Genomic DNA, 25,966 nt, shown 5'->3' with positions numbered 1-25,966 from the left:
CATATTCCTGTTTTGTTTAGCATTCTGGCCCTTTAGCTTCCTGGATAAAGTCTGGGAGCTCTGTCCAATCATCCCGTCACAGATGATGCTACTTAGCTTTGTGATGCAGGACCTCTCTAGAACCTTGTGGGCTTCACTGCATCTGTTACTTCATGGTGTTCCAGAACCCTTGGTAACCACCATAAAAGGTCTCCTTTGCTGTCAGACCTTGTCATTTTTAGTGGCCAGAAAGAGCAAGAAAGTGCTTTCAGACTTAGACCTTTGTTATAGAATCTTTAGACATATATCTTGGTTACACATTCTTAACACCGCTAGCTTGTATTAAGCTGTTTTTATTAAACATCTTCTGTTGTGTGAAGGACCTTTTAGCCCCCCCACCCCTTATTTAATCGTCTGCAGGTGGGAATGAAGCAGACACTGTGCTTGGCTATAGCTTGCGTTTGACATCTGGCAAGTAAATAGCTTTTATTTTAAAACATCTTCCAGTGTGAAGGGGGCTCTTGGGCCCTGCCCTTTCCTCAAACTCCTGCAGGAAAAAGAAATCAATGGTAAGTCAGAATGTGCGGATTAAGTAAAGGTTTAACAGAGACACAGCCCAGGAAAGTATTATAGATGTTCGTATGTCTCTAGCAGAACCGGGGATCATTTTCACATGTGATGCCCTCGGGTGGGCTTCTGAAACATGTGTGTATGTATCCAAATGTCTTCCAAAATATAACCGTAGTGAACAAAGAGTGTGTCAGCGGAAACAAAATTCAAGTTAAAGTGGTGACCGGCAATGGGTTGGGGAGAGAGGGGGCCCCCGAAATTCGGAATCACAGATCAGGCCATATAAACCAAACAATAATTGAAAAACATGAATATTTTATTTAAATTCCATTTGCTTAAAACATACATATTAAATTTTAAATTTTATTACGAGCTCATCTCTAAATAGCAGCATATTGTTGTAGAATAAAGTGCATAGTGAAACAAAGTGCCAATATAAAACCAGACTGAAAATTCAGTCAGTATTAACTTCATGTTGCCAAGCTGTCTGAACCTCAAGTCGGCTGAAAAGGGTCACCCGGCTGGTGGTCAGAGGCTATGGCCGCATTTAACAATGTAGAGAAAACCCCAAAAATATATGGACAAGGCAATAGTAATTCCTAATTAGAAAAAGGGGTGCCATACGTCGACTACTGTACTGTCATGACCTACTATATACACTAGGTCTGACATATACACAGGAAGTAGTTTCGATGGTGCGGAGCATCTAGGCTGTTTCACGGTTGATGCCCATCTTCATCAGGACGGCGCACTCCTGTTGGAATATTTGCCACTTAAAGGTTTTAATGTAGCAATAAGGCAATAATACACACAGGAATACAGAATTATGCAAACTGAATCCATAATTTTACCTAAAAAAACCAAACAAAAAAGAGGGAAAAACAAATAAAAAACAGTAAATGCATAAACAAAACAACACCGAGGATACATTGTGTATCGACCTGCAAAACTAAATCAAATCAAGAAAACAGAGGGCATAATGATTAAAACATACTGATCGGTGATTGACGAACAGGATTACCCCCTCCCCGCCCCCATAGAACACTGTCCGGAAAAACACCTCCTTACTAAATAATGGGAGAAAACATGGTTAAATAATTAAATTATCAAATTTACCAATGTCTTAACTTTGAAACTGGCCACTTGTTCCCGAATGTACATCCTGGGAAATGTGTATGGACCTGTAGGGCAAGTTCTCAGTCAAGTGGAACTGCAGAAAAACAAAAAGGAAAGACAGGAACATATTATAATACAGGAGGGATCATCAGTAGCTGATATCCACTCCAAAAAACCAACAACCAAGGGTGCACGCCATACGGCAGTCCTTCCTAGTGTGACAATAAAAAAAGGTAAACGCAAAGCCAAACATTGGAGCTCACCTAAATTGGGAACGGATCACAAGCATAGGAGTTCAATCGCACAATTGTGTCACGGTCGACCAGTCACAATAAGGCATCTGAAAAGATCTGTCCTACTGGAGTCTAGTATTGTTTACCGCGTTATGGTTCGTGCGCAGGTAGCTGTGGTAACGTAAATAATTAGATAAATAAAGAGGCTGTGTGAGCAGTCAATATAGAGGGTTACGAGACAAATAGTCCTCCAACATGGAATACATCGCTCGCCCCATGATGTTAAACAGATTGCTTCAATGCTAAGGAAACTAATAAAAGCAGTGCTAAAATTAATGATAAAGACAATGTAGCCGCTACAGTAGCAAATGCTAAAGAGTTGCGAACAATATAATGCATATTTGGCAGCTAGAGTGAACATGCAGGAAATTAGCATCATTCTCAGCATATAGCCGAGATCGGTGTGTACCCTGCTGATTAATGGCAGACATAGCTGCCAGCAGAACGTCAGTGCTACTAGCTGCTGCAGCCGCACTGGAAGCCTAATATATTAATTGGGCGCCTAAATTAGCACTCCAAAAAGGCCCCCCAATTGTGTCCTGGTTCGCAACAAATGGCTGCTCAAAGACGATTTCTAGATGTTCAAATAACTGGCCCAGCATCCCAACTCACCGTCAGTCTGTGCGCGAACCATCCCGCCTACGTTGAATCCTCAATAGCTCTCCCACAGAACATGGATGGAACGGCTTTAAATAGCCAAATGAAGGGAGGGGAGGGGGAGGAGGGGCCACAAGGCACACCAGTGCCGAGCTCAAACAGTTTCCAGCTGGCTTTAATGAGCAAGCCATGTCTGGTGTTGCAGAGTCTTAAATCACAGCCCAAGTTGCAAAATAAACAAAATGGACCGAGGCAACTGCGCTGCTCGCTCGAAGCTCACAAACTAGGTTGCAAAAGTTAAATAAAATGAATGAATGCAATGAAATAAAGTGTGAACCCAATAGACAATACGACAGTAATCTCAAATAATGAAAGCGACAAATAATAAGAAAAGGCATTAGAATTCTAAAAATAAGAAGAAAAAACTGAAAAGCACCCACAGGCTGAAAGAAAAAGCTATGAAATGTGTACGAAAACGTAACACAATACATTTATAATGCAAACAAAGTTAAAAGCTTAATGCTTTAGGCTGAAACGACAAATCTTCTAAATAAATAAACGCAAATAATCTGAACTACCAAAACAGTTCTTCTAGGTTTGTACAAATATATGGGTGGTGGCAGTCCACTTTTCCTGTGAATTCAAGAAGGGACTATGAAATGTATATGAAAACATAGCACAGTAGGTTTATAATACAACCAAAATTAGAAGCTCAGTGCTATAGGCAGGAACAGCAATTCTTCTAAACGAAAGTCGAATAATCTAGGCTGCCAAAGTCAGTCTTCTAAGTTTGTACAGATATGTGGGTGATGGCAGCCCACTCTTCCTGTGAATTCAGGCCCACTATATGACTTTGGGTGTTGTAAATCCACCAGTTTTCTCGAGTGGATAGTCTATTAGCAGAGGTATTAGAGTCAAAACCTCTTATTTGTTCTAGCGCCCACCAACGTAGATCATTGCAATCATGCTGGTGTTCTACGAAATGGAGTACAAGGGGAGATGTGAGGTTGCCCGTACGAATCTTGGACTTGTGTTCAGAAATTCTGAGTTTCACAGGTCTCGATGTCTTGCCTATGTAGGTCTTGTCGCAGGGGCATGTGATCGCATATATGACGTTCTTCGAATTACATGTTGTATGGTCCCTGAGGTTCCATACCCTGTTGTTGATGTTCACAGTTGTAGTGGCTGTGGTTGACCCACAATGGCAACAATAGCCACATGGAAAGTGGCCATGGACTTTGTGAATCCCCCACATCTCAGTAATAGTTTTAGGACCTGACAGAGGCAAGGACCTATCGGCCTTAGAAAGCCAACTCTTAAGGTTTTTACCTTTTCTGAACGCAAACATGGGAAGGGCCAGATCGGAATGGTTCAACTGTAAAAGATGCCAATGCTTGTTAATTGCTTTCTTAATGGCCGAATGGTGAGTGTTATATGTCATTGCACAAACCATTCTCGACTGGTTAGATTTCTCGCAAGGGTTCTTGGTCAAAAGAATCTCTCGATGCTGATGTCGTGCCCTCTTACGAGATTGACGCAATACATGATGTGGATAACCGCGTTTCATGAGTCGATCTTCAATGATGTCGGCCTGTTTGGCAAAATCTTTTTTGTCAGTACAATTGCGCATAGCCCGTAAAAATTGGCCATAGGGAATGCTGACTCTAAGGGATTGGGGGTGGAAACTTTCAAAGTGAAGGATGGTATTTCTATCCGTGGGTTTGCGGTATAAGTCCACTGCAATAGCCCCATCTTTAGCCTTCAATAAAAGGTCCAGGAAGGGTATTGACGTATTGTCAGAAGTCATGGTGAAGCGAAGATGGTAATTCAGCGAATTCATCCATGTAAGAAAAGTTTCATGGTTACCCGAAGTTCTGTCCCAAATTATTATAATATCGTCTATATATCTACGATGGAAGATAATAGATTGAAGGTAAGGATTAGATTCATCAAAGATGGAGACCTTCTCAAAAGCCCACATAAAAAGTGTAGCATAGTTTGGAGCAAATGAGGCTCCCATGGCAGTACCTTTGACTTGTAAAAAGAAGTCCTCCTTGAACCGAAAATAGTTCTTTGTAAGTGCAATTTCAAGAAGGTCAATGAGGAATTCGCTAGGCACCTGCTGAGGGTCGCTTCTCATGTCCAAAAAGAATTTTATTATGGGGAGCGATTCCAACTGTGGAATATTAGAATATAAAGACTCCACATCTAGAGTGATGAATAAATTGATAGCAGTATCGAAAGGTAAGCCCTCTAAATGAACAATGGCATCCGTTGTGTCTGCCAGGTAGGTCGGAGTTTCAGCAGCCAGAGGGTTTAGAAAGAAATCGAGATATTTGCCCAAAGGCTCTAAAATAGAGCCACATAGAGAAACTATAGGTCTTCCTGGTGGATTCAATCTATCCTTATGGATTTTCGGAAGGATATAAAAGAGCGGAGCTCTAGTGCCTTTAATGGTAAGATATTGAAATTCTTTGGGGCTCAAAATGTTGATATCACGTGCCCGTGTAGCCAGGACAAGGATCTCGTCCCGTATACTATCTGTCGGGTCTCCTCTAAGTTTCAAATAAAAGGAGGTGTTGTTAAGTTGTCTCATCACCTCGGAGTCATAATACGTAGAATCACAAACCACAACCCCTCCCCCTTTATCAGCCTGCTTAATGACAATGGAGGGATCTCCTTTGAGATTTAGAAGGCACTCCCATTCACATTTAGAAAAATTGTATGACCTATTGTGTTTGGCAGCACTAGGAGAAGCGAAGATAGAATGGAAATCTCGGAGTACTGACCGTTCAAAAATAACAGTTTCAGGGGAAACCATTTGCGAAGTCGGTGTAATGTGGACTTCAAATGGAATGGAGTATTCTCCTCATCTGTTGGCTCAGGATTACTCGAACCGAAATAATCTTTAAGACGAACTTTTCGGAAAAAATTTCTCAGTTCTATTTCTAAATCCATCTGAGTGGGATTTCTCATAGGAATGAATGAAAAACCCTTTTCTAGGATCTCAGTTTCCTGGGTAGAAAGTATGCGTTTGGAAATGTTGTAGACGGCTGAAGGATTAGTGCCAACACTGTTCAACGTCGATACGCCTTCCTCCTGGTTTGGAATACATTTTCTATGGGCGGGGGCCCTAGATCGGTGGGAGGAAAAGGGAGATTAGGTGGAGGAAACCCAGGGTATGGGCCTTGTGGGGCATACATGGGCATCGAAGGATACTGTTGAAATTGCCAATTTTGGCATCCACGTCGCCCCCTGTATTGGCCCCTGTTCCACGGCCGGCTTCTCTGACCACGTGAATTTTGGTTGGGGTAGGAGCCACTACCATCTGAAGAACTGTCAGAAAAAGTAACCCTTTTTCTGTAGTTCTGCTGACCTTGGTTGGCCATAGTTGGATCATGCCATTGCCCAGGGCCAATGTAGTCTGGACTTAAATATGGATACGCATTTTCCTTTGAAAAATTGGAGATGTCCTTTTTAAGCTTTTCCATTTTTTTAGTAGTTGTTATTTTAATGAATTCCTTTGTATGTTTGTCAATAAGGTCCAGTTTCTCTTTTATGTTCAAGATGGTAGTGTCAAGTGCGAAAACTGTTTCCGCCTCGTCTATTTCATTGCCAACTGCAATACTTTTTTTAAGGGCAGTGTTAATGGTTAGTAACATCCAATCCCTACTGCATTTGGTACCTATACCTGAAAAAGCGGTTTTGTACTCTAAGTCGTCAATGAACAGGCATGGTTCATTCCTTACCAATAATCCCTGAGGGATGATGTTTTTCTTTAAATATTCGGTAAGTAAGTGACCATGCATTTCCGTTCTAAACTTCTTTTTCCTAAGTTTGAGTATACACTCACTAGTGATGCCCCCACTTGATTCCTCGCCCACTGTCTGGATTAATGAATCAAAAAAGGAAGGCACCCGAATCGCTTCAGCAAGTTGTTCTTCGCTGAATGAAAAAATGTCCGAAGCAGCCATTGTAACAGTAAAAAAAAAAAAAAAAAAAAAAGGAAAGAAACAGCAATTAATCCTGGAAAGATAATAAATTATAAAGTATTACCATAGGGGAAGGGCTGCCGTAGACGGTCTCCCTGCTAAATAAACATTGAACCTGTAAAAGGCCAAAAAAAATTAATTTGACCGAAAAAATTAATTAATTAAATAAACCCATGCAATCAACAGACTGCACTGATCAAGCAAAACAAAAGATGGGTAAACCTCTACTTCGCTGACAAAGAGGAAGTAACAAATGTAGTGAACAAAGAGTGTGTCAGCGGAAACAAAATTCAAGTTAAAGTGGTGACCTGCAATGGGTTGGGGAGAGAGGGGGCCCCCGAAATTCGGAATCACAGATCAGGCCATATAAACCAAACAATAATTGAAAAACATGAATATTTTATTTTCCAAAATATAACCGGCATAATGATTACTTTATGTGTTCAATCAACACAAGTTAAGCGAGGTTAAAGAAAGGCAAAAACGGAGCTGCCCAAGTATGTGTATCTCCTGTGTGTAACATACATATTAAAGGTACAAATGTTGCATGGTCATCTCGGGCTCTTATCCTTTTCAAACTTACAAAATAAGTTACATCTGTTGGCTAACTGGAACTTCTTATTTACAGGACTTTCAAATGTGTTTGATTTAGCACCATATTACAATTGAGTTGTTAACATATCCAAGCAATACTCATACTCTTTTTTAAAGATTTAAATGTGTTGCTGAATTAATAGTGCTTGAGGATTACCATAAGGCAATTATCCTATCATATGATGATGGGTCGAGGCTAATGTCATGTGTCTTAACATCATGTTCTTGCTAAAGATATGTATGCATTTGATAACTCCATTCTGTTTCATTTGAGATATTTGAAATGATGGAGGTAAGGCGGATGGGGGTTAAGAGAAGCTTTATTCACGGACAAATCCCAGCCCCAGCAGGTCTCTTCCCCAGCGAATATGTAAATGCCAGAACATGGAACCTTGGGCATAAGGCAACAACCAAGGTTCCATTATAGCACATCTTCCCCCCATATAGAAACAATAACAATAAATCAGGCAAACATTGTTAACAGTAATTTCTTCACACACACATTCGAACACTAAGCCCCCTCCCCAAAACACACGCACATAACAAAGACACCCTGCATACACATTCACAACCGCACCCCGCACACACATTCAGAACCGCACCCTGCGCACAGGTCCTCACCCCTCCCACACATGCACACTCAGTGCCCAGACACTTCCATCACGTAATCCTTGAACCTAATGGGAGGCACCTTGCCTCTCACGGGGCGAACCCCAGACACCTCTACTTCTGTCTCTCTTCTACCTCCATCACCGACACCCGTGGAAGGGACCTCCTCCACTATCTCAGGTGCGACCTGAACATCTGGCGCAACCTGAGCATCACCGGTCACCTTCATTGCCCGCCTATCCACACAGGGACCCGTGAAAACATTGTCCGTACCACCAGGGATCATGGGGTCCTTCTCAAGCCCTATCTCCACTACCACCACCCTCCTGTTGCTCCATCTAGAACCATCATCCAACACCACATATCCCCTACTTACCTTCACTACCCATCTGGGATCCATATACACACTGGTCCCCTTAGGCACAAACCTGGGATTCTTTACCTGTATGCGGTCACCCACCAATACCACAAGGGACTTCCTTCCCCTGTACACCTCCCTTGGCCTCTCCTGCTACGATAACACCCTTCTCAAAACATCAGTCATGTCAACATCAGAATGTGCCCCTCCCCCCAAAAACAGCAACTCTCAGGTTTGAACCCAGTTTCCTGCCCCTCATTAGTTAGAAAGGAGAACAACCCGTAATAAGCAAAGGCGTGTGCCTATAAGCCGTCAGGCTTCTGATAACACATCAACCCAACACAAACCACTTGAGATCGCCAATTGTATTGCATTCTTAATGTACCTATTCATTCTTTCCACTAACCCGTTAGCAGAAGGGTCATACAGGGTGGTCCTATGATGACATATCCCCAACTCCCTCATGAAATCTTGCATGCACCCTGCTACCAATTGTACACCATTATCAGTCACTAAACTGGCCAGCACACCTTCTCTATCAAATACCTTGCAAAGGAAAGCTATCACCTTTTCAGCTATTGTTAGGGAGAATTCTCATGAATGTGCTAATTTCCCTTACCTTTTGAGACCCCCAGAAACTTTTCTGAATTTCTTGGACTTTCATTTTTACCTGGAAAGAGTGTGAGCCTTTTTTCCCACTCTTTCATGTATTTTGATGTGTGTTTTACTTTTGTGTTCATTGGATATGGAGTTTTAGACAACTCCATAGGCATCATCTTTTTCTTGTGTGTCACACAGCACCCCCAGTGCAGTGCCAAGTGATGTCTTTCAGACTTCCCAAGGCTTAAATACCTTATCTGGGATTGACTACTGTCTCCCAGTGAATGTAAAGTTAAATTGGCATTGCTAGTCCTTTTAAATTGCTAGACCCAGCACACACTGCCTTACAGCAGAGTGCTGGAAGGAATGTCTAGTATTCCCTATGCCTGGAAAACTCATGTAGCCTTCAAAAGCTACCCTTTCCTCTTAGAATGGCTGCTGGCAGTGGTATTACCATGATTTCCCCGACCGCGACCCGTTTAAATGCTCCGGTAGCTGAAATCCACTGGAGCCATGTTTTTCAAGATGGCGTCTGAGCCCCCTCTGTAAAAACAGGTTCTGATCAACTTTTTTCGCCATTTCATTTTGGAAAGGTCCTTATAGTGTTTGTCTCTGCGCGCCAAACCAGGTTTGGTCCCTTTGTTTGTTTGCCCTTGGCGGGCTTCTGTGCTGAAGCCCCCCTCGGGCGCCTGAGTGTCTGGGGTGGACAGGATGTGAGGGAGGTGCCGGAAACTCCCTGTGCTTGGTCTCCTAGGAGACCTGAATGCACTCTGGCATGATTGGCTGGCTTACTGTCTGGCAAGGACAGCCACCCTGCTAGGTGAGTGACAGCTAGGCTGGAATGAATGGGAGAAAACTGTTTAAAAGCAGGTCTCTGGGACTTGGAAGGCAGAGTCGACTACTGGCATGAAAGAACCGAAGACGAGCTGAAGGAATACGACTGCTGCAACTCATGGACCGTTGGTTTGCCCAGTAAAGCCCTGCTGCACTTCAAAATAGCCTGAAACTCCCTCGACAGAGAAGCCCCTTCAAGGACAACTTCTTCCCTTGAGCTGGTGGGAACAACCAACTCGCTAGCCACCTAGAAACCATCTCCATACTGGTTGAATTTTCTTCAGAGTGCTGTTGAAAACCGGAGAGACAGTGAGAAAGATACCAGTTTGTTGACTTTAAGGCACTCACAACTTAAACCAATGTTTTGCCAAGCTTGTGGATCCTTTCCTGTGCAGTGCAGGAACCTCCCGACGTCCTCCGTCTTGTCCCCACGACTGAGGCCCAGGAACAGCGAGATCTGCAGGAACTGCCAGGAACATTTACCTCAGCCACAGCTTTTCGTCATACAAAATGGTACTGTGCAAATGCGGTTGAGAAATCCTCTCTTCCGCAGTGAAAGTTTGTGAAACTTTCCCAACTTTGGAGTCTTTTTCGCTCCTAATCCGACATATAACTCTTTTTGTGCAAACTACTTCTAAGAACATTGGCAAAGACTTAACCGTTTATTACAAGAACTGTGCTATCGTATCAAAGACACTGATCCATTGACTTTGAGCCAGGCCTATTGAATTGAACTGCCTCTTGTAGTGAACTGAATTTATTTGCCCTGCCTAAGAAAGTTGTGTTTGATTCTTATAACCGTTGTCTTTTTACTCCCTTTTGAAAGTTACTGAAGTACCATTTAGCTCCCATTTCAGGCATGCCTAACTTGTTCAGAAACGTATTGGTTTAGTACTGTAGTGTATTATAGTATGATATTGAGCTGCTTATTGCTAGTGGAATGTTTTCTAACTAACAGGCCGATTCATGGAATTAATGTGTGCTGAAAATTTCCACACAAGAGTCCGAGAGCGTGCAAATCGCAACGCAAGTGCGAAAATCGCAGCGAAACCCGCGCACAGCGATTCATGGAAGTCCGTGCGCGTGTAAATCCATGGATGTGCGCTAAAATCCTGCATGGCGCACGCTGGCGCACACGTCTTCAAACAGCGTGCGCTATGCGCACAGCGAAAGCGCACATAGCGCAGCGCACACAACAAAAGTAGGCGTAACACGGGGCGTAACACGCGGAATGGGGAACAACGTGTGAAAATGTGGCCGTCACGGGGGAAGTACAGGAGGCAAAGGCGCGGAACGCCCACACGCGCGCCTACAACACATATTCATGGAATCGAACGGGGCTAATGCGTGCGCCAAAAAAGACACGCTAATCCAGAAACACGTGCACCAGCAGGAAGCAGGCGTACGTGGGCCCGCGCAGCATAAAAGTGCACGCAAACAACAAACAAGCTCAGACGCTAAGATGAATATACCGTTCCTGGCAGCAGTGGTCGTGGGATACCGCAGGAGGAGGAGGAGGATAGTCAGGCCCAGAATTTTTACACCCAGAACCAGCCTTTTTGGGATGCCTGATGACCAGGTGTATGGGAGGTACAGGTTTCCACCTCACATAATACTCGACCTGGTGAGTGAGTGGGAGGATGACCTCACATCACCCACCCTGTGTTCCCAAGCACTCAGCCCCCTGGAGAAGGTCCTCAATGTACTGCACTTCTTGGCCACTGGATCATTTCAGCGGACAAGTGCTATAGTGGGGGGGTGTCACAGGCCACGCAGTCATGCTGCCTACACCAGGTGTTGGCCATCATGACTGCACGCCCATCAGTCCGCAGGCACATATACCTGCCCAGAACACCTGCAGAAAGGCAGGCTGCCGTCTAGGATTCCTACGGGGTGGCACAATTCCCCAAAGTGCTAGGTGCCATTGATTGCACCCATGTGGCTCTACGTCCCCCCAGGGCATCTGAGCACATCTATAGAAACCGCAAGCACTGGCATTCCATCAACGTGCAGGTAGTATGTGATGCCAAGGGAATCATCACCTCAGTATATGCCAACTATCCAGGGTCCACCCACGACAGTTTCATTTACAGAATGTCAGCCCTAATCCGGGACCTAGAAGCTGGGCGGCATGGCGATACATGGCTTCTTGGTGAGTATAAATGCCACTGCACATGCATGCATGTCAGATACTGAGTAATGTCACAACCCCACTAATAATACCCATCACCACCTCCCCAGGGGACAGTGCCTACCCTCTGAGCACCCACATGATGATGCCAATTCGGAACCCCACCACACCACCCGAGGTAAGATACAACACAGCCCATATTGCAACCCGGGTCATAGTGGAGCGCACATTCGGAGTGCTGAAGTCACGCTTTCGCTTCCTTGACCGCTCTGGTGGGCAGCTGCTATATGCTCCCCCAGTAGTGTGCAGGATCATAGTGGCAGCATGTGTCCTGCACAACGTTGCAACACGCCGGGGCCTGCGGGTGGACATGGTGGTGCCCCCACATCCCCAACCACATGCATGGCCGCTGCGCATGGGAGGGGAAAGGGCATGTGGTGAGGCAGCCCGTACGCAGCTGGTGGCTAATTACTTCACCTAAAATCACACCCCTGTGGAGTGCACACAGCCCTGGCATATACCAGCTGACAATCAATGATGATGACATAAGGGACAGTCAACTGTCACAACCATACCAGCCTGAGATCGGTCACCTGGAAGTGTTACATTGTGTGCATCCCTACCTACCGAAACACCACCAATGCTGTGTCATTATAAGACATACATCTATGCTGCTAAATTGATTACCCCCTTGCAAAATGCAACATGAAAACAGCGCCATGTCACCCAACCCCTCCTCAGCTCCGCCCCCCAACACACCATGACATGTCATGCAATGTGAAAGCAAACAAAGCAATGCACAAGACCTGAAACAAGTGTCACAAAGTGCACTGTCCCAAATGGAAACTGCCCACAGACAATATGCTCCCAGTAATTAATAACAAACAGCACACATGAACAAATACTTACCACCAACACAATACAGCAACACACCATGAAACATTGCAAAAACATGACAGTACTAAGTCAAAGTAGTGGTAGTCTTACAACCTGAATAAGCCAGCACATCGACCCCTTCCAACTGTGGAGTGTTGCTGCCATGCAAATGTGTCAGTGTACTGCATACAACATGAACTCCATCTGCAAAGGAGACGGCCTTGTGAAGATACATACAACAACAATACCCACTAGGGATGTCCACACAGTATTGACTACAAACTGCCCACTAAGCTCATGGGGAGCCCAATATCACTGTGTAAGTCACTGTCACTTGGTCACACCCTTTGCAAGCCCATGGAAACGGGAAGCAGGAGGGGTGTGTGTGTCACGAAGCCAAGCATCTAACCCAAACTCAGGACAAGCCTGCATGTGCCCAGCCAGAATACTTAAGGACTGGCTTAAGGACCCAGTGGGGCCTACTTGCGAACAGGCTATCCCTAATGACTACACTATTTATTTTGAAAACAGAGTGCAGGGTAGAGGAGGTGGGGTGGCAATCATTGCCAAAAACAGTCTCAAACTTTTCAAAGTGACATTAGGACTCAGTGGGTGCGAAACATTGCATCTTAAACTAGTGTTTTCAACCAACAACTGCTTAAACCTAATAGCAATTTACAGATTTTCAGAGTTCTCGTCGGAACTCTGCTCTTACTTAAACACCCTGAGTACTGCTAATGCATCCACAGTTGTAATGGGCGACGTGAATTTTTGGCGAGGCAATAAGAAGGATAAGGGTGCCATTGCCTTGGAAAAAGCTCTGAATAACTTGGATTTTACCATTCTTAACAAGGAACCTACTACTCCGCAGGGCAACCAGTTAGACTGGTTGTGCGGTCACAACATATCATTACTAAACTGCAGAACATCCCCTTGCATTTGGAGTGATCACCACATGATATCAGCTAACTTAAAACTACCACACTATGTATATATACCAAACCCCCACATCAAAGTAGCCAAGAGAGATTTTAAAAATTTGAATGTGCTACTCCTTAAAGCCTGCACGGATAAATAGCGGGTTCTTTTCAGGATCAGGATTCCTGCATTATCCTCCTGGATAAATATAATAAGCATCTCACTGAATTAGTGGAGGCAGAAGCTCCGCTTACCTCGAAATTAATTAGGAAAAATAACAACAGCCAAAAATGGTTTACTCCAGAGCTTCATTCTTTGAAGAGGGAAAAACGGACCTTAGAAAGGAAATGGATTTCAGACAAAGCCGCGGAGAGCAAAATTATCTGGAAAAAAAAGGACAAGGAATATAGAGATAAGATTAAATCAGCAAAGGCCGACTTTTTCAATTGTGAAATTGAGCTTGCAGAAAACAAGACAAGCAAGCTTTTTGATATTCTGAAGAATATTGAAAAGCCTGACTCTCTCACCCCTCCATTTACGCCATCTGAGGAGGATTGTAATATGGTTTTAAATGCCTTCCAAGCAAAAACAGAAAAAGCAAGACAGAATATTATCAAAGCTAGATCCTCTGCTAATCTAGACACCTGCCCTTTAGTAACAGATAATTCTGCCAGAGAGCAGTCTTTTATATTTAGCTCCATCTCAGAGTCAGAGATGTTAGAGGTACTGAATAACATGAAGCCAACCACTTGTGCAGAAAATATCCTGCCTCCAAACATCATTCTACAACATAAAGACATCTTTGCTCCTATTCTACAGAGAATAGTGAGCTCATCTTTTCAAGAGGGCATAGTGCCTAGAGATCTTAAGAAAGTTACTATTACCCCTCTAGTTAAAAAAGCAGGTCTGGATCCCAAAGACCCTGGGAATCTCTGTCCAATAACTAATTCGAACTTTGTTCTTAAGTTATTGGACAAGGTAGCTACACAACAACTGCAGCAGTTTGTTGAGAATGAGGAGATCCTGCATCAAAACCAATCTGGATTTAGAGCATCCCATAGTACGGAAACTGCCATGCTGGACATGCAGAACCAGATGCTCAGCTTAATGGATAAAAGCAAGTTGGGAGTACTTATGCTTTTGGATCTAAGTGCCGCATTCGATCTGGTGGATCATCGCCTTCTTATCAAGGCGCTTAGAGAGAATGTGGGTTGCTCGGAAGGAGCCATTGATTGGCTCTTGTCTTTCCTCTCGGATCGCCAAGCAAGAGTACATTGGGGCAGTAGTTTTTCCGATCCGTATGACATCTTATTCGGAGTCCCACAAGGGGCCAGTCTGTCCCCCATGTTGTTTAACATATACATGCGCACATTGTGCAGTCTACTGGTGAATGTGGGGGTGTCGTTTATTAATTACGCAGACGACACCCAACTCATTCTGGAACTGGGTGGCAGCCACTATGATTCAGACAGTGAAATAATAGCCAGGGTTTATAAGATAATCGACGATTGGATGCAGACAAACTGGATGTGTCTGAACGACTCTAAAACCGAGCTGATGCTGTTTGGATCAAGTCATCAGCTAGGGAACTTGGGGGCTGAGTATAAATCGTTTAAAATCAAGAATGCCACTTTCCAGGTGGTCCAGAAAGTGAAGACCCTGGGAATAATGGTCAACTCACAGGTGGATTCTCATGCCCAGACTAGCTACCTACAGAAAAATACGGCATATTACTTAAGGCTCATGAAAGCCATTAGGCTGTTTCTTAATGAGGGTAATATGGCCACCGTAGCCAGGGCCATTATACTATCAAGGCTATGGCAATGCCCTGTTATTAGGGGCCTCCTCTAAGGATGTTTCTAGTTGTCAGGTGCTTCAGAACAACGCGGTTAGGCTGGTAAAAAATCTGAAGAAAAGAGATCATGTTACTGCAGAGAGAATAGCCTTGCATTGGCTCAGAGTGGAGGAGCGTATTAAATTCAAAGCTCTCTGCCTGGTGCATAAATGCCTGTACGGCTCTGCTCCTGAGTATCTGAAAAAGGGCTTAGTGCTTCATACCCCCAGTAGGAATCTTCGTTCAAAGGGTAAATGCCTGTTGATCGTCCCCAAGTTTAAATTGAAATCTGGGCTGGGCAGTTCCTTTTTGGTGCAGGCCCCCAGCTTGTGGAACAGTGTTCCAGAAACACTCAGAACCGTTACCAACCTTACTGTTTTTAGGAAAGGGTTGAAGACTCATCTTTTCAGATGATGAACTGGGATACGGGGGATTATGACCACCTCATGGCTTAGCGCAGACGTTCCTATTGTATTGTTTTGTTTTTCGTTGTTTGCCTAAGCGCCCTGATGCCCACGGGCTATCGGCACTATACACAAAATAAATAAATACATACATACATACAATACAGTGGATGCCCACGGGAGCCACACAAGGCAACACACTGTAAAAAATAAAAATAATAATAATCAAAAATGGCCATGTGGTGGCCGAGGGGGAGGCCACCCAGGAGGTTAGAGGACAGGGTGCACACCAACACCCACCTGTGTGGATATTGCGAATTGTGGGAGAACTGCTGTCGCTCTCTTCACCCTCTGCTGCTGCATCAGGAGGTGGTGGCACTATGGGAGGCAGCCCACGCAAAGCCCTGGTATGGTCCTCCATGGCAGCAAGCATGCAGGTCTGGAAGGTCTGATTCCCGAGGATTAAAGTGTGGAGATCCCCATGCAGCACCTCACGGCTTGCCTGCACTTCTGCATGCATGGCCTCGCGTGATGCCCGGATCTCCTCTCGTGTTGCCTGCAGCTCAGCTGAGAGCGAACGTGTGAGCTGCTCGAGTTGCTGTTCTGCCCTAACATTTCGGGAAGCCTCAAGTTCAAGCAGACTCTGTCTGAGGTTATGGAGTTCTACCCTCAGGGCTTCCCTGTGGCCCTGTGACTCTATTGATATGGATTCGCGCAGAGTCTCCAGTGCCGCCCGTCGGTCCCTGTTGGACGCCAACATGTCTTCCCTGTGTGATTGGCAAATGGAGTCTGTTGCCTGCTGTTGTTGCTCCATCTGCCTTTCAGTGGGGATAATGGAAGTGGCCACCCTCTCCATTGCCTGAGCCATTATTTCTACTGATGCTGCCTGTTGGGTTGCCCTACCGTACACAGAGTTTTCCCATACATTATTGCCTGGTGGCGCACGGCCACCGCGTCGGCGGGCACCACACGTGTTCGGGACAAGGCGATCTGCACCTTGCTATGCTGGCACTGCCTGAGGCTGCAGGACTGCATTCCCCCTCTGATCTGCTGGCACAGGAACAGGATCAGATGCTGTGGAGTGTGACCCTGCATCCGTAACCGCCAAAGGCGGACCTACCAACACTGACATCCCCATAGAGGGTTCTACCCCTGGTGTAGGTGGGTTGGACAGAACAGAATCCCTGCCAGAAGCACTGACCTGCGACAGCACATAAGTCTCATCATCCAACTCAGCACCTGAATAGAGGTCTGGGGAGCTGCACCCAGAGACACCCCTCGACAGTATGGTCTGCAGTACCAAAGTGTTTTCACCCACCACCACACCACGTCCCCCACTGGTGCTTGGTCGTGGCTGAGAATCCTCCTGGGTCTGCACCATCTCCTGAACCTCACCAGCATCAAGTGCGTCGTCACCTGCAAAAACATGAAATACAAGAAATGGAAACAGGCATGAGCACCATAGCACACACATGGGCCTGACAAGACAGAGATCCTGTACATGGTTTACACATGTCCCATATGACTATAACCCTGGCATGCATGCACTGTCAATGAGTTTGAAGGGGAGTCAAAAAGGCAGACAATGAGGACACCAAGATGGAAAAGCAACACATTTGCAGCATGTTGTGTAGCACTGGCATCACACATCAGCCTGTGAGTGGCATGTCCAATACACATACATGACACATGCCAGCACACAGTTGTCATGTAGCATAGCCATGGTAAATTAGACAACTACAGCGATATGTCAGTGAATGAGTACTGTCACACATCCATGTCACATGGAGATGATGAGAAGATTAATGCAGAATAGTTTTGCAAAATATGCATGTGCCACACACTGCAACACATCCAGTGTACAATAATACAGTGATTGTAGGCAGATGTACACGTCAATGGTTGGTCACTTCAACATGACAGGAAACAACTATCATGTTCCACATGCAAACAGGCACTAAAAATGCATTTCAGCAGGCCAATACTCTCTCGCCCTGAATGGTCAAATCATTCACATAACCAGGTAACTAATGTGGCACAATGTGGGGTTTAAACAATGACAGAAGCATGTCACATATGTGGCATTATGGATAAAAAAAGCATATGAAAAATGGGATGATCTAAACAATAAGCCTGAATGAACACAGAAGAAATCAGAACAATGTTGTTACAAGATGATAGTTCAAGGGCAACAGCAGTAATGTGGGGCTAATTGGCTACTGGGGGCAGACGGGATACTGTCATACCCAAATCAAAGGCAGGTGAATGTATTGGAGGAAGCACATGGGTGACCCATAACGCTCAGGAGTACACACCCTCACCTGGCGCTCAATCAGAACCCGTCAACCAAACAACATACACATGGATTACACACACATGCATGGGCACTTAGCGGACAATGCGTCGTAATCAGGGAGGTCTCCCATGCCTTGGATCTGTTCCTCTGTGACGAAGTCACCAGAGTAGCGGCATGATTTGAGGCTAGCTTGTTCTTTGCTCTGCGTTTCAGGTCATTCCACCATCATCAGCTGTGCGCCTCACAAATCCAAGGGCACTTATGCTGTCCGTGATGGTCTGCCAGTGTGCCCTACGTTGACCAGGTGTGGTCTTGCACCCTGCAGTCACCACCATTTCGCGGCTATGTGCCGACACATAGGCCACAAGTGCATCAAGTTCGGCGTCATTAAAGCTAGGGTTCCTTGACGTGCCGGAGTGTGTAGCCGTGTCTGCCGGGTCTCAGCCTGTAGTGCCAGAGCACTCTTCTTCCTCTTTTTCAAAGGTGGAGCGGAGCCTGAGTGGTTTACGCCGCTTTGGTCATTAGGGGCAGAAGCGCCGACTGGGACTGGGTACTAGGAGTGTGCGAATGCACAATGACCATAGGTCTTGGTGCAGGCATTGGCTGAAGTGTGATGTTGGCAGGTGCAACGTCGGTTTGATGGACCTGGACCGACACTGTCCCGGCTGGGAGACTCAGAGCTGGGGTGGATAGAGCTGCAGCTGCCCCTGCATCCTCCCCACCCTGCCTACTTGGGCAGCAGATGATATCGCTGCCCCAGATCCACGTGGCCTGGTGACACCAACCTGCACCACCACACGTGGCTTAGACTTGCTGACCTGGAAGTCAGCCTGGGAGTCATCCTGTGCCGGTTGAGGTGCCACAATGGGCTGGTCCAACAAGGGCTGAGCTGGGATGGTGTCAGCCACGTTTCCCACAACCATGGGGTTGGGGGCATGGGTGTCCCTGATTGGTCCTCCACACATGGGGGTCTAGAGGCACCCTGTATATCCTGGCCACGTCCCCTACTGTGCCCACCACACCCACCTTTTGGAGGTGGGCCACCTTTACCTCCCTTACCACTTGGTCACCTCCCAACCATGGCACTGATGTTGTTGTGCGTATGGGAGTAGCAGTAAACGATTGTCCTGGACAATTGGGGGCGAAAGGGGTAGGGTACTAGATGGAAATCGTACCCTAGTGCTCTAGCAAGGCTGTCTGTGACCCCTGGGGGAAGATGACGGGTCACGCAACGCACAGGCACCCCCAAAACAAAAAATAACATGCATGCAACCCGTCGTAGACCACGTGCGTGGAAAAATGAACCCGCACTACGCTGTGGCACCCAGGAACACAAATATAAGCGTACGCGTGTTACACGCAGCCTACAATGACCTCTGAAGGGGTACGCGACACACGGGGCAAGCACAGTTGGTAAATACGTGCACGACTCACCGTCTGCCTGGAAAAAGAACATGAAAAAGACGCCCATGTGCACGTTGGCAACACCCCCGCCAAAAGAAGAATTGTGCGCTGTCTGAGGAGACAGGACAAAAGAAGAGGTGAACGCTGTTTGAGGAAACAGGCCCAACAAAAAAAAATGAACGCTGTCAGAGGTAACAGGGAGTACGAACTTGAAACGCTGTGAAGTAATCGCGTGTGAACCGACAAGAAGTACAGAATTCACCCACTCGCTCTCCACGAAAAGCACGTACAAGGAAATTGGGTCCTACACGTACCTTTTAAAGCAGCCCACACGTACAACGTCACTTACGCGTGTACGCGCTAAGGCCCTTTCCTCCAATTACACGAGCTGACACTCGGACGTGCAGTTTTTGAGTTTTTGGATGTGTACAATGAACATGCACCCGTGTTGAGGGAAACGCCTGTGCACGTCACGGCACATACGCGTAGGCCCTTTCCTCGGATTACACGCATTCACACGCAGACGTGCAGTTTTTTCACGCGCCATGAGCCACTATGCCCACGTCACTAGGGAAACGCCCACGCGCGTAATGTCGCAGATGCGCTAAGGGCCTTTCCTCGAATTACACGCAGACGTGCAAGACTTTCACGTGCTAAATCACTCTGTATCAAGCTGGCCACGCAACAACACACGGAAGACCACGCTCCTGCCCAGAAGGCCGAATTACTGTCGCCCAGAGCCCCGAGCAAGCTCCCACCTGCCATCTGCTTCTGTCTGACTGCCTGCTGCCCACATGCCCTGCTATTTGCTGCCTGCACATTATCCATCTGCAGGGTGCAGTTGTTTTGACCACCCCTGCTGGAACTGAAGACTCCCGACTGGGATACCATTGCTCCACAGCCCAGCCACAGGACCCAGTTGCCCACCCACACCTGCCTCAGGGGTTGCCATGTCGGGCACACCACCATCTGGCACCACTGGCAACCCCAGCCAGAGAGGCAGAGGGCCACCAGCTTCAGTGCCAGGGAAGTTGGTGTCCTGGTGGAGCAAGTCCTGGGCCAGTATGATGCCCTCTTTGGAAGTTCTCGCGCCGACTATGAAGGACGGACCAGAATCTGGATGGACATCGTGACTGCCATCAACGAGGAGGGGGTGACAGTCCGCGACATCAAACATGTCAAAAAGCGCTGGGAGGACTTCAGGTCCAGGACCCTCGACAAGGCCCGGCGCCTCTTGAAGGCAGCGGATGCCAAGGGGCACCGGGGCCACCTGTCCGACCACCAAATGAGGGTCCTGGAACGCATATGCCCAGCGCTCCATGTCCAGGTCCTTGAGAGGCAGATCCGTCTGGAGTCGAGCGGTAAGTGTACATGCATACTGATTGGACACTGTGCGTGTCGTGGTGTGCCAGTAGTGTGCAGGTTGCACATGTGTTTTTGTAGGTTCATGTATGGATGTGTATGTACAGGGGAGTGAGGCTGACACATGCGAGTCCTCTCATGTGTGAGATACATGGATGGTGTATGTGTGGGTAAGCATACAGGCCAAATGCAGATGTGGGAGCACACATGTTTCAATTACTGTGTATGTACGTTGGCATGGTTGTGGTGTCACACATGGATGTTGGTTCCAGCTGCATCTATCTGCACTGTGTACATGTGCATGTGTGTGTATTTGACAAGTGTGCAACTGTGATGCAACATGGATGCATGTGGCACTGACATGTAGAAGGCTGAATGCCAGATGTGACATGGATGACGATCTCATAACTCTGACAGTTGGTGGACATGCACACATGCATGTAAGTGTGTTGGTGTGTGTGCATGTGTTGTGTACTCCCCGTGTTTAATGTGATGTCAGGCTCACCTTTTGATGCTGATACTGTTGTATGTGTATGGATGGTGCTGCCTGGTGCAATATTGCTGTGGAATTGCTCGTGTGTGAGTAGAAATGACGTGTGTTAGGGAGTGTGATGCCATGTCTGATGTTTGACACTGCCACTCATGTACAACTGTCATGTGTGTATCAGTCCATTGTACAGTGCCTTGATGCCTGTGTTCTATCTCTCCCTGTCTGCAGCGTCAACTGATGAAGAGGGCGGAGAGGGTGCTGTGGAGCAAAGCGGCAGGGATCGCACCACCAGCCAGAGACACAAGGCCCGGCTCCCCTCCCAGATTGTCATCTCTTCGGGGAGTGAGGAGTCTGGTGCCACGTCCCAGGCCGCAGCTGCCGAGGGTAGGTCCAAGAGGTGGAGGTTGGAGATGGACTCCTCGGCAGCAGAAGGGGCTGCTGAGACCCCACAGGGTCCGACGGAGGAAGATGGCTTTGAGTCATCCAGGTTGGTGGGGGTTTTAGAGAAGGAGGAGGCCGTGGAAGGGACACACACGGGGTCTAGAGGTGGGGATTCCACTGGTGCCAGTGGTGCAGTACAGGGGCAGGGACAGGAGGCAGCACAGGCTGCCGCGGAGGTGCCCGTGTGTAATCCTGTCCCTGATCCTGTGACTGCATCATCTGGCATCAGCAGGGATGCCTACATCCAGACCCGTTTTCAGGGAGGGGATGGGCGCACAATAACTGGCCTTCCTCTCCCTGCGGACGTGGCTATCCGGGACCGTGTTGAGCCTGTCCTGGCTGGGATTTCATTGCGTCAACGGGGCATGCGAGTTGACCTTCTGTGTTTTCGTGAAGACACTGCACGTCATCTCGGATGCCTCTTTGACCGTGTTGACCTACTGGGACGGGTCACCAGTGCTGGATTCCTCCGTGTGCTGGACCTTCTTGCGACCCCCTCCTCACCTGAACCCCTTACGCGCCAGTCATCCTCCATGCCATCTTCTCACCCATGTATCACCTGGGTACCCTGTGGAGCTGCCTCTGACCCAGCGGCCAGGCTGGTGGAGGACAAATCCCTGCCACAGTCGGGAGTCGGACGTCCAGCAGGGGTGGCCACCACGACAACTGCACCCCAGCCAGAGGAGGACTTGCAGGCAGCAAGAGCCAGGGCGCAGGCACAGGCACAGGAGCAGCAGCAACATGGTGGGAGCAATGATGCCTCGGGGCCTTCAACATCGGAGGGGCAGGCATCGGCCAGAGGGCAGGAGGACCCAGGATTGGAAGTGTGTTCCGTGTGGCAGCGGTTGGGTCATGCCATAGATGCGGAGCGGCAGCGGGCGGAAGAGGCATGGCTCACAATGGTCAGGGCAGAGAACTCTATGCCGAGGGCACTGAGGCGGCCCGAGTGCCTCAAGGCAATTCGCATGGAGTTGGAGGCCAACATGTCATCGTCCCTGCGAACCCTCGGGGCCATGGAAGAGGACCGCCTCCAGGACATTCCGCGGGTGTTCAATGATGCCCTGGCCCGGGACATCCAAAAGTGAGCCGTCGGACTAGCCCGCTGCCATTGTAAATAGTTAGTTAGATAGTTTTAGGTTTCATTTTGGTTTTCATTTTTTTTGGGGGCGCTTGGACAATATCCCACATTTTTGTATATAGTTCCTCATTAGTTAGTGTATTTTTGTAGGTTTCATTTGGACAGTTGGGCTCATGGACCCAGGATTTCATCCTTGTAAATAGTTTAGTGTGGATTTGTCGGCATTTTCTTTTTTGATTTTTCCATGGAGCAATGGATTTTACTTTTCATTTCTGTTTGGATTTGCTTTGTTGGAAGGAGACTTTGGAGACATTTTTGATTTCATATATTTTGGATTCTGATTTCCTTTTTGTTATCATTATGTGACATTCTGCATTGTTTTCCTTATGTCCATTGTTTGGTATTTGATTTTCTTTCACCACATTTTTTGTTCAATACATTTGTTCCCGTACTTCAATGTGTGGTGTTCTCTCATTGGTTTCATGCATGTCACGATGTGGGTTTTCACATTCACTGGCACCCATTGTGTGTGTGTGACGGACTTGTGTTGATGTACATACATGCCATTTGGGTTGTTTCTTGTAATGTGCATTTCAATGTGGGGTGTATGTTATGCTTGGTTGGTTATTTGGGCAGGGGTGGCATGCCATGGGATTTTGGTGGCCATGAGGGCCATGATTGTGGGTCATGTTGACATGTTGGGGGGGCATGAGTGGGGGCCTGCTGGCAGATGCCCCTCACTGCTGGGGGGTGGGGGTGCAGGGGGATATGAGTGGGGGCCTGCTGGCAGGTGCCCCTCACTGCTGGGGGTGGAGGTGCAGGGGGACATGAGTGGGACATGAGTGGGTGCCTGCTGGCAGGTGCCCCTCACTGCTGGGTGGTGGGGGTGCAGAGGGACATGAGTGGGACATGAGTGGGGGCCTGCTGGCAGGTGCCCCTCACTGCTGGGGGGTGGGGGTGCAGGGGGACATGAGTGGGGGCCTGCTGGCAGGTGCCCCTCACTGCTGGGGGGTGGGAGTGCAGGGGGACATGAGTGTGGGCCTGCTGGCAGGTGCCCCTCACTGCTGGGGGTGGGGGTGCAGGGGGACATGAGTGGGACATTGGGGGGTGGGGGTGCAGGGGGACATGAGTGGGGGCCTGCTGGCAGGTGCCCCTAACTGCTGGGGGGTGCAGGGAGACATGAGTAGGGGCCTGCTGGCAGGTGCCCCTCACTGCTGGGGGCTGGGGGTGCAGGGGGACATGAGTGGGACATGAGTGGGGGCCTGCTGGCAGGTGCCCCTCACTGCTGGGGGGTGGGGGTGCTGGGGGACATGAGTGGGGGCCTGCTGGCAGGTGCCCCTCACTGCTGGAGGATGTGGGTGCAGGGGGACATGAGTGGGACATGAGCGGGGGCCTGCTGGCAGGTGACCCTCACTTCTGGGGGTGGGAGTTCTGGGGGACATGAGTGGGGGCCTGCTGGCAGGTGCCCCTCACTGCTGGGGGGTGGGGGTGCAGGGGGACATGAGTGGGACATGAGTGTGGGCCTGCTGGCAGGTGCCCCTCACTGCTGGGGGTGGGGGTGCAGGGGGACATGAGTGGGACATTGGGGGGTGGGTGTGCAGGGGGACATGAGTGGGGGCCTGCTGGCAGGTGCCCCTCACTGCTGGGGGGTACAGGGGGACATGAGTAGGGGCCTGCTGGCAGGTGCCCCTCACTGCTGGGGGGTGCAGGGGGACATGAGTGGGACATGAGTGGGGGCCTGCTGGCAGGTGCCCCTCACTGCTGGGGGGTGGGGGTGCTGGGGGACATGAGTGGGGGCCTGCTGGCAGGTGCCCCTCACTGCTGTAGGATGGGGGTGCAGGGGGACATGAGTGGGACATGAGCGGGGGCCTGCTGGCAGGTGGCCCTCACTTCTGGGGGGTGGGGGTGCTGGGGGACATGAGTGGGGGCCTGCTGGCAGGTGCCCCTCACTGCTGGGGGGTGGGGGTGCAGGGGGACATGAGTGGGACATGAGTGGGGGCCTGCTGGCAGGTGCCCCTCACTGCTGGGGTGTGGGGGTGCAGGGGGACATGAGTGGGGGCCTGCTGGCAGGTGCCCCTCACTGCTGGGGGGTAGGGGTGCAGGGGGACATGAGTGGGACATGAGTGGGGGCCTGCTGGCAGGTGGCCCTCACTGCTGGGGGGTAGGGGTTCAGGGGGACATGAGTGGGACATGAGTGGGGGCCTTCTGGCAGGTGCCCCTCACTGCTGGGTGGTGGGGGTGCTGGGGGACATGAGTGGGGGCCTGCTGGCAGGTGCCCCTCACTGCTGGGTGGTGCAGGTGCAGGTGGACATGAGTGGGACATGAGTGGGGGCCTGCTGGCAGGTGCCCCTCACTGCTGGGGGGTGGGGGTGCAGGGGGACATGAGTGGGGACCTGCTGACAGGTGCCCCTCACTGCTGGGGGTAGGGGTGCAGGGGGACATGAGTGGGGGCCTGCTGGCATGTGCCCCTAACTGCTGGGGGGTGGGGGTGCAGGGGGACATGAGTGGGACATGAGTGGGGGCCTGCTGGCAGGTGCCCCTCACTGCTGGGGTGTGGGGGTGCAGGGGGACATGAGTGGGGGCCTGCTGGCAGGTGCCCCTCACTGCTGGGGGGTAGGGGTGCAGGGGGACATGAGTGGGGGCCTGCTGGCAGGTGGCCCTCACTGCTGGGGGGTAGGGGTTCAGGGGGACATGAGTGGGACATGAGTGGGGGCCTGCTGGCAGGTGCCCCTCACTGCTGGGTGGTGGGGGTGCTGGGGGACATGAGTGGGGGCCTGCTGGCAGGTGCCCCTCACTGCTGGGCGGTGCAGGTGCAGGTGGACATGAGTGGGACATGAGTGGGGGCCTGCTGGCAGGTGCCCCTCACTGCTGGGGGGTGGGGGTGCAGGGGGACATGAGTGGGGACCTGCTGACAGGTGCCCCTCACTGCTGGGGGTAGGGGTGCAGGGGGACATGAGTGGAGGCCTGCTGGCATGTGCCCCTAACTGCTGGGGGGTGGGGGTGCAGGGGGACATGAGTTGGTGTTCATATTGCAAGGTGACATGTGGCTTGGCTAGGGGGCATGCCCATGGTGGATGGGCTACCTGCGGGACATGACCAGGGGTGCAGGGTAGTCCCCTGTGGTGTGGGATGCCTGCAGGGGCCGTGGAGGGGGTAGAGGGGACACCTGGGAGGACCCACACTGCCGATT

The 25,966-nt window shown here is 49.0% G+C and overlaps 1 protein-coding gene across 1 annotated transcript; it reads right to left on the bottom strand.

The window, feature by feature from the left end:
* Window positions 1-844: 844 nt before the first annotated feature.
* LOC138521191 (uncharacterized) lies at window positions 845-9,183 on the bottom strand. Its single transcript, XM_069633824.1, has 2 exons — window positions 1,666-9,183; window positions 845-1,400 (listed from the first exon to the last, which is right to left on the bottom strand). Exon 1 carries the CDS (start codon window positions 5,374-5,376, stop codon window positions 3,340-3,342), a length of 2,037 nt encoding a protein of 678 aa, XP_069489925.1. The 5' UTR covers window positions 5,377-9,183; the 3' UTR covers window positions 845-1,400; window positions 1,666-3,339.
* Window positions 9,184-25,966: the final 16,783 nt, after the last annotated feature.

This window comes from Ambystoma mexicanum, chromosome 13 (assembly GCF_040938575.1).
Source record: "Ambystoma mexicanum isolate Mex_15411 chromosome 13, UKY_AmexF1_1, whole genome shotgun sequence".
Classification (NCBI taxonomy): Eukaryota; Metazoa; Chordata; class Amphibia; order Caudata; family Ambystomatidae; genus Ambystoma; species Ambystoma mexicanum.
The sequence above is the reverse complement of the archived record's forward strand: the minus strand, read 5'-3'. Positions and strand labels throughout refer to the sequence as shown.

Bases quoted from the DNA above. Each gene is read 5' to 3' on its own strand.
- LOC138521191 (XM_069633824.1), bottom strand. From the start codon at position 5,376: ATGGTTTCCCCTGAAACTGTTATTTTTGAACGGTCAGTACTCCGAGAT.